The sequence below is a fragment of the Oncorhynchus nerka genome, linkage group LG24, assembly GCF_034236695.1.
Source record: "Oncorhynchus nerka isolate Pitt River linkage group LG24, Oner_Uvic_2.0, whole genome shotgun sequence".
Lineage (NCBI taxonomy): Eukaryota > Metazoa > Chordata > Actinopteri > Salmoniformes > Salmonidae > Oncorhynchus > Oncorhynchus nerka.
In genome coordinates, this window is record NC_088419.1 from 12846759 (window position 1) to 12856536 (window position 9778).

General features: G+C 43.9%; 1 protein-coding gene across 1 annotated transcript; it reads right to left on the reverse strand.

The window, feature by feature from the left end:
• Positions 1 to 277: 277 nt before the first annotated feature.
• LOC115117212 (photoreceptor outer segment membrane glycoprotein 2-like) lies at positions 278 to 8121 on the reverse strand. Its single transcript, XM_029645678.2, has 4 exons — positions 6911 to 8121; positions 5610 to 6441; positions 4213 to 4459; positions 278 to 2541 (listed from the first exon to the last, which is right to left on the reverse strand). The coding sequence occupies exons 2-4, from the start codon at positions 6185 to 6187 to the stop codon at positions 2296 to 2298; spliced, it is 1071 nt and encodes a 356-aa protein (XP_029501538.1). The 5' UTR covers positions 6188 to 6441; positions 6911 to 8121; the 3' UTR covers positions 278 to 2295.
• Positions 8122 to 9778: the final 1657 nt, after the last annotated feature.

Below are 9778 nucleotides of genomic sequence, written 5' to 3' on the forward strand. Positions count from 1 at the left end.
CCTCTCGTCCCAGCCGCGCTGCCGTGCTGCCTCCTCATATCGCCGCCTTTCAGCTTTCGCTGCCTCCAGCTTTGCCTTGGGGCGGCGATATTCCCCAGCCTGTGCCCAGGGTCCCTTGCCGTCCAGAATCTCCTCCCATGTCCATGAGTCCAGAGATTTCTGCTGCTGCCCGTTACCACGCTGCTTGGTCCTTGGTTGGTGGGTGATTCTGTAACGGTCTTCTTCCTCCTCTGACGAGGAGTAGTAGGAATGATCGGAGGACCAATGCGCAGCGTGATAAGTGTTCATGATTCTTTTAATAGAACACAGAAAAATACAAAATATCAATGTGAAATAACAAAAACCGAAACAGTTCCGTGTGGAACACACAGACACATAAAATAATCACCCACAAATCAAGGGTGAAAACAGGCTGCCTAAGTATGGTTTTCAATCAGGGACAACGATTGACAGCTGCCTCTGATTGAGAACCATACCAGGCCAAACACAGAAATACCAACTCATAGAAAAACAAACATAGACAACCCACCCAACTCACGCCCTGACCATACTAAAACAAGGACATAACAAAAGAACTAAGGTCAGAACGTGACAGTTAGTCATCACCTCTACATAAAACAATTTTCACTGGGTGTGTGCCAGCTCATGTTTTCTATTCAACTTAACTGTCCACTATCATGACATAATTACTGAATTTTCACATTTCTAGACAATGAACCTGTCCAAATCTCATTGATGGTGTGAGCCTGATAACCTGACAACACATTCCTAAGCAAATGAGTTGTGCTTACTTGGTTATTTCTCAGTTATGAAAGGTCCCTGCAAAAGAAAACATGGGATCAAATATTCTCAAGTTGTGTTAAAACTCTTGTGTTTTATTAAGGCTGCCCTTAATATCTTGTGTGGGCAGAGGCACAAGAGAAAGATAAATGCGTTGCCTATAGTCACAGCCAGTCAAACAGACAGCAGAAACCGTTCAGGCGATGTCCGACCAGTCTAGATGTCCGACCAGTCTAGATGTCCGACCAGTCTAGATGTCCGACCAGTCTAGATGTCCGACCAAGTCATTTCAAACGGTTGAGGGAGTGTGGCTCAATAAAACACGTTAAATGAAATCATCTGTGGAATATCATCTTCCTGAAAGAGTCCAGTTTGTCCATGTCACCTTTTCATCAGAAATATAAGGGACTGGCCCTCCTCTTCCAGCTCTATTTGAACCATCTGCCTTACAGTTCTATATCCCATGCATCTATTCTATATTATAAACTGGGTGGGTCGAGCCCTGAATGCTGATTGGCTGACAGCCATGCTATATCAGACTGTGTACCATGGGTATTTTTACTGCTCTAATTACGCTGGTAACCAGTTTATAATAGCAATAAGGCACCTTGGGGGTTTGTGATATATGTCCAATATTCCCATGGCTATGGGCTGTTTCCTAGCACTTTGCGTCATGCCCAAGAACAGCACTTAGCCGTGGTATATTGGCTATATATCACACCCCCTTGGTCCTTATTGCTTAAGTAACCCATAATACAAAAAAAGTTACATACAGGAGACTGAGTTGAAGAAACTGTAGAAGGCAATTCAAGTTTGCTGTTTCCATTTCCCTTTATACAATTTGTTAAACAGTTTATGTCCATCACTTTCTTGCACAGGAGGTCGGTGGCACCTTAATTGGGTGTGGATGGGCTCGTGGTAATGGCTGGCGCGGAATAGGTGGAATGGTATCAAATACATGTTTGATGCCATTCCATTTGCTCCTTTCCGCCCATTATTATGAGCTGTCCTCCCGTCAGCAGCCTCCACTGCCTTGTTGGCATAATTGTTGCCCATGACATATATGGCTCATTATGACATCATCTTTCACTCAGACCGTTCCATGTCCCGTTATGTCTATGGGGTTGTAGTACTGGGTTGTACACGAGTTCAACCCCGTTTCAACTTTGCCCCTGCTCCCCTTTCAGTTTAATGACTTAAGTATGGCACAATGACAAAGTTGCAGAGCCAGTTCATATTCTTACACTGTTAAAGATGATGCAGGTGTTACAGAATCATGTGACAAAGCAGGTCATTCTTTAGAACACGCTCTGCATAGGCTGTCCTTGATCCTGTTTGTGTGTCTTTGTGGTGCCCTGCTACACTTGCCACTTTCACCTTTTGATCCCTCAGTTCACAGCTGTCGCATGTTTAATCTGGAGACAGGTCTGCCATCCAAAAGGCTTACACCTAATGACAATGGGACTTGATGCCCGTTTGCGTGCCTCAGCCCTGGACCAGGGACGCTGCGCTATGCTATCTAGCCACAGGGATCTGGCAAGTGGACACCTCTTGCTGAGCGGTGCTGGGCACATCGATGTTAGGATCATCGTCCACCTGGTAGCACTTGCCTAGGTTCTTGATGATTTTGAAGTTAGAGCGGGCCGTCTGGGCAATGCTGTTCTCCAGGAGCCAGCCGTCAGACTCCAGGTCAGGGTCACCCTGCCGTAGAAGGTTCTCCATAGCTGTCTGGAGATACCGCACGCCCGTCAGCACCCATAGCTGTTGGGAGAGAAAAGGGATTAGATGTCACTCTACCTTGTTACTACCTTGTAGCGCTACCAGAGAGACAGAAAGAAACGATCAGCCACTTGGAGGTAAATGGAAGTTTAATTACACCGTCTCTTTGACCACAGACTTCTCCCATGGCCCCAGTGAGGGTACTGTTCCTGTGCTTCTCGGAGGCCATACTGTCTTTCATGGCTGTCCCCTTCTAAAGGTGATCAGCCACTGGACAAATTGGTCTTGGGAGAGTGGCACCTCCCTGGAGACTGGGTACACCAATTGTCTTGCCCTCGGGGCCAACCTCCTCTGCCGTAGTTTGGTCACTGGACTGGAATATCTGTCTGTCCCCCTAAAGCTTTGTCTGTTCCTGTCATGATTATGTGCAGGAACTAGGTGCATCCCATCTCCACACTCACAGTTGTCATAAAACCAATATGTCATATGATGACAGCAATCACCTCATTCTTGACATTCTCCTCAAACTACCTGTGATGAGTCAGGCTTAGACCGGTCTCATCGACATTTTAAAAAGGTCTTTAAAAACATATATTTCATGAAGTTAATATTGTCTAAAATGCTAAAGAATATATATGTGTGGTTTACATAAAGTGCACTAGACTAGTAACCGCAAATCTGTCGTTCTGCCCCTGAACAGGCAGTTAACCCACTGTTCCTAGGCCGTCATTGAAAATAAGAATTTGTACTTAACTGACTTGCCTGGTTAAATAAAGGTAAAAAAAAAAAAATAGCATAGCTATCCACCAGTTTAGGTGTGCCTGACCTTCATTTTTTGCTACCGAGTTGATTGCTCAGGTTTAAGCCATGTGTGGGGAGTTAGATAATTAGCCTGTAGTTCACCCATGTGCCCAGTCTCCCTGAGTAGAAGTTCTAATCATATTTTATTTGATTTAGCTCTGTCTTTTAAACTAAAGTGTACTTAACTAAATATGGTAATTTAAACTAATGAATGCAGTTAATTAACGTAAATCATGTTTTCTCTTAACAAAGTAAAGTTCAACTAATTAAATGTACATTCTCATTAGTTAATTGTTATGGCTGAGGTTTAGGCCTAAGTTATAAATTCTGTCATTTTCTCTCAAATTGAGGTCGAATACCATTTTACAATGTGCCCCATATCAGTTTGTTTGTTGTGACCTGTATGTACAGACAGTTGATTTTAGCTGTCCTGGTAGACTCCCTTTATTCCCAGTAAGGGGGAGAGGTAAACTCTGTTTAGAGTTGGAAAATGAATCCCTAATTATACAGTGCAGCATTTAGGCCCTAGTCCTAGCTGCAGTAGGAACCCTATTGAGGGGCTGAGCTTAAGACTCACCTTCATCATCATTTTTTCAGGGTTTTTTAGTATCCTGAATATTACTGCGATGGACTGTACTGTTTTCAACCCAAGCCATATTTCCCGAAAATCCTTCATTTGCGATAAATCAAGTACTCTTTTTCTACAACCGTGGGTCCTCCTCATCCCTACCATCCCTACCTATTACTTCCCTTGGCTACTCTGGGTTCTATTCAACACTACCCCATAGTTATTAATATTACCAATAGTACGTGATGTACCATGTCATGTCCAACTTAATAGTGACTGTAGTGACAATAGTGACTTATTCAAACTACAGGATAAGAATGGAGCTTTGTTAATGTAAGGCCAACCTCAAACAACCAGATGATGAGCACAATAAAGCCGATGGACTGCATGATGTTGGTGTAATGATCCAGCAGGACCTGGCGGCAGCCCCTCGTCCACAGGTTGCGCTCCTCCGTCTTCCAGTCATAGTTGTAGTGGGCGGAGTTGTTGGTGACCTGTGTCTGGATGCAGGGTCGTGGAGAGAATGTGTTACAGCAGCTAAAAGGCACTCCGTCCATCAGGTACTTTCCCTCCACATTACTCCTCAGACGGCTGCAGGAGAGAGAGTGAGATCTTTTAAGCCATTGTGCTTAGTTGTATTTTGGCATAAATCTGTCTTGCTACAGAATCAAAGCACAGACATAGACCTATGACTTTACTGATGACAAATGTTTGACTTTTTCTCATCCATTTCACACCAACTTCTGCATCATGAAGGAATAGATTAAGAAAACTGTCCATCTTACAGTGCCCCTTCCCAAACCAGACAGCTAATGCATGGTAGCTGTTAGCAATGGCTCCAGAAACTACCTTCAGCTCATTTAAAACTGCACACAGAGCCATACAAATGGTATCCATGAGTTCATCGGAATCTGGGTAAGAAGAAAAAAGGGCTTCATTGCCAAAATGACAATTATCCCTTTAAGGTTAGGTTAATTTAAGCATTTACTCAGGAGGTACACATTAGATAGATTAGCCATATGGAAAAGGTAGATCAATTTAATACTGGACTTCCATCACTATTGACATTTTTTACCTGGGCTATGAATCTGTTTGTATAAGTCACTTTGATACAGTAAAAAAAACAAAACACAAAAAACAAGACCAAATATTGAAAGATAAATTATTCAACCTCAGGCGTATGGTAATTTCCTGTCACAGTGAACTCTTGACTCCTACTGGATAAGCCTCTCTCGTAACCTTTGACCTCACCTTTTTCAGTTGATACAGTGTTGCTACTTTACAGTTTGACTGGGCAGCTTAATGAGGAGGACTGGTGTTGGCAGCTCGTAGCATCTGCTTCCAGTATTGTTATGTGTTAGTATGTATTTAGTATGTATGTATTTTGTCACAGTCTTGAAAGGCACATTTTGTTGGGGTTATTCACAGGTTCAATTGGATTGATCAAGTACCTTCAACTCTGGCCCTCTCAGCTGGGTAGACTATGGCCCTGTCAGTTGGCTAGACTGTGGCCCTAATGGCTGGGTAGACTCTAGCACTGATGTCTGGGTAGAGGGGTCAGACAGGACCAGAGCTGGGTAGAGGGGTCAGACAGGACCAGAGTTGGGTAGAGGGGCCAGAGAGGACCAGAGCTGAGTAGAGGGGCCAGACAGGACCAGAGCTGGGTAGAGGGGCCAGACAGGACCAAAGCTGGGTAGAGGGTGGTGTGGGTGGGTACTGTACTGTACTCCTTTGTACTTACTCTCTTACTTCACTGTGGGTCATGTCCAACCAGCGGTTGTTGATCCATTGGACATGGAACCAATCGCGGAAGCCGGCGTTTCCGCAACACTGGAATTGGATTTGCAGCAAATCCACTGTGCGCTTGAGATAACATCGTCCCGGCGTGCCTGTGTCCTTGTAGTAGAGCATGGCGTTACGCAATCCCAGAAATAGTGACTCCTCCAGTTCGTTCCTCATGCTGTAGCACATGAGCGCACCCACCAGGATGCAGAAGGTAAAGAGGAAGGTGCACACGATGTACGGTAGCATCAGCAACTTCCATCGCAGGAACTTGGTGGTGTCAACGCAATCGTAGCAGATCTTGCCGCCCAGGAAGTTGATGACACAGGCCACCAGGCCCGTGGCGATGAGCATGTTGGGCACTGAGTGGACATCAGCGGACATCAGCTCCTTCCGTTTCTGGATCTCCACCTTCAGGAAGAGGCCCAGGCTGAAGAGGATGATGCCCGTTAACACAGAGATCCAGTTGAGGACCCACAACACCAGGGCTAGCTTGCCCCGAGTGGTCTTGGTGAACGTCACCTTTAAGACCGCCATTTTGTCTACGTATCCTGTCAAAGTCTGTCCTTCTCATCCAGAAGAGACAAATAGGTCCAGTGGTACAGTGGTTTGGAGGACAGAAGGGAGAGGTGAATTTTAGAAAGGGTAATGGCTGTGGACCAATGGGGAAGAGGGATGGATGGGGGATGTAGAAAGGTGCCAAGCTATTTTCTGGAGGACCTCATAAGCAGCTTAGCTGAGGTATTTCTGTACTTTTGGCCGGTGGCCTTAGCCACGAAAGACAGCACGTCCTGAGAGCAACAAAAATAAAATAAACAACAGCAATTATGTTTCACATCATCATCGTATCACTAACAGACCTAATAACATTAATATGGAATCCAATACTAAATATGATTGAAAGGAACACTTCTGTTCAAGTTTGGTAATAGCATTTCACCTTTTGACCCTATGCTACTTTGACCCCATTGTTATTGGAGAAGCAATAAATTATATTTGAATACTTTGGAAATGTAGTAGAACTAAACAAAGGGATTGTGACGTGATGGTTATGCATTATAATCACTGTGCTGTTGTAGTAACTAGTGCTAGTGCTGTGGGAGGCTTTAGTTTTACTTATTCAATAAGACCAATGACAAATCCCTGGGGAAAATAGAAGCAAGTTATAACAACTTCATAACCCATACAACCCCAGCAACAATATCTACGCACAACATCTACAGTTACCAAGTCAACAAACACATTTACTTCGGCTTTTACCTGTAGCTCTATATCTGCAGCATTCACATTGTCAACCGAAAGCTTTGGAACCATCTTTCTGTATTTCGGTGCCTTCGATATTCCCTTTTGCCAAATGTCATCCTCAGAGAAGGTAAGGAGGTCTATCTCGACATGGACGAGTAAGATGGAGCCCGAGGCTGAAGAGAAGAAGAGTGGCATACATTTCCCTACCCTGACATCGCCTAGCCACAACTGTTAATCCCCTTAACATTAGTTTACCCCGTAATCTTAACAGTCCCCACTTCCAACCACCTGGACCAATCAACATGCAGCACTTGGTGGCGTTTTTCTTCTCCTGTTCCTGCCCTCTTAAGTGTTTGTGTTTATGGGGGATACGTATCCCATGCAAAACAAAAACCCTTCTTACTTATCCACCATTGACCATGGTCAAATCTTTTCAATGACTCACCCCTAATCATTTTAGCCAGTGTAGCATTTTGAATTGGCTTTTTGATGTCCCACCAATGTTTTATTTTGTTTACATTTTTTCACCTTTATTTTACCAGGTAGGCTAGTTGAGAACAAGTTCTAATTTACAACTGCGACCTGGCCAAGCAGTTCGACACATACAACAACACAGAGTTTACACATGGAATAAACAAACATACAGTCAATAATTCAGTAGAAAAAAAGAAACAAGTATATATACAGTGTGTGCAAATGAGGTAAGATAAGGGAGGTAAGGCAATAAAATAGGCCATAGTGGCGAGGTAATTATGATATAGCAATTAAACACTGGCGTTATAGATGTGCAGAAGATGAATGTGCAAGTAGAGATACCGGGGTGGAAAGGAGCAAAATAAAAAATAAAAAATACAGTATGGGGATGAGGTAGTTAGATGGGCTATTTACAGATGGGCTATGTACAGGTGCAATTATCTGTGAGCTGCTCTGACAGCTTGTGCTTGAAGTTAGTGAGGGAGAGTCTCCAGCTTCAGCGATTTTTGCAGTTCGTTCCAGTCATTGGCAGCAGAGAACTGGAAGGAAAGACGTCCAAAGGAGGAATTGGCTTTGGGGATGACCAGTGAAACATACCTGCTGGAGCTCGTGCTGTGGGTAGGTGCTGCTATGGTGACCAGTGAACTGAGATGAGGCGGGGCTTTACCTAGCAAAGACTTGTAGATGACCTGGCCAGTGGGAATGGCGACGAGTATAAAGCGAGGGCCAGCAAACGAGAGCGTACAGGTCACAGTGGTGGGTAGTATATGGGTCTTTGGTGACAAAACGGATGGCACTGTGATAGACTGCATCCAATTTGTTGAGTAGAGTGTTGGAGATTTTGTAAATGACATTGTCGAAGTCGAGGATCGGTAGGATAGTCAGTTTTCCGAGGGTATGTTTGGCAGCATGAGTGAAGGAGGCTTTGTTGCGAAATAGGAAGCCAATTCTAGATTTAATTTTGAATTGGAGATGCTTTTAACATTGGACTTTAGGAATCTGGGGCTTAACTGTTTTGACTTCTGGTATCTGTCATGTTAAGCTTAAATGATGTAGTGTACAAACAGGGGTGGCAAACAGTTGAAGTCGGAAGTTTACATACACTTAGGTTGGAGTCGTTTCTCAACCACTCCACAAATTTCTTCTTAACAAACTATAGCTTTGGCAAGGCGGTTAGGACATCCACCTTCTGCATGACAAAAGTAATTTTTCCAACAATTGTTTACAGACAGATTATTTCACTTATAATTCACTGCATCACAATTCCAGTGGGTCAGAAGATTACATACACTAAGTTGACTTTGCCTTTAAACAGCTTGGAAAATACCAGAAAATGATGTCATTGCTTTAGAAGCTTCTGATAGGCTAACTGACATCATTTGAGTCAATTGAAGGTGTACCTGTGGATGTATTTCAAGGCCTACCTTCAAACTCAGTGCCTCTAAGATTGACATCATGGGGAAATCAAAAGAAATCAGCCAAGACCTCAGAAAATAAATTGTAGACCTCCACAAGTCTGATTCATCCTTGGGAGCAATTTCCAAATGCCTGAAGGTACCAGATCCATTTGTACAAACAATAGTACGCAAGTATAAACACCATGGGACCACACAGCCATCATACTGCAATGGAAGGAGACACATTCTGTCTTCTAGAGATAAACGTATTTTGGTCCGAAAACTGCAAATCAATCCCAGAACAACTGCAAAGGACCCTGAGAAGATGCTGGAGGAAACAGGTACAAAAGTATCTATATCCACAGTAAAACGAGTCCTATATCGACATAACCTGAAAGGCCGCTCAGCAAGGAAGAAGCAACTGCTTCAAAACCGCCATAAAAAAGCCAGACTATGGTTTGCAACTGCACATTGGGACAAAGATTGTACTTTTTGGAGAAACGTCCTCTGGTCTGATGAAACAAACATTTGACTGTTTGGCCATAATGACCATCGTTATGTTTGGAGGAAAAAGGGGGAGGCTTGCAAGCCGAAGAACACCATCCCAACCGTGAAGCACGGGGGTGGCAGCATCATGTTGTGTGGGCGCTTTGCTGCAGGAGGGACTGTTGCACTTCACAAAACAGATGGCATCATGAGGTAGGAAAATGATGTGGATATATTGAAGCAACATCTCAAGACATCAACCAGGTAGTTAAAGCTTGGTCGCAAATGGACAATGACCCCAAGCATACTTCCAAAGTTGTGTCAAAATAGCTTAAGGACAACAAAGTCAAGGTATTGGAGTGGTCATCACAAAGCCCTGACCTCCATCATATAGAACATTTGTGGGCAGAACTGAAAAAGCGTGTGCGAGCATGGTGGCCTACAAACCTGACTAAGTTTCAACAGCTCTGTCAGGAGGAATGGGCCAAAATTCCCCCAATTTATTGTGGGAAGCTTGTGGAAGGCT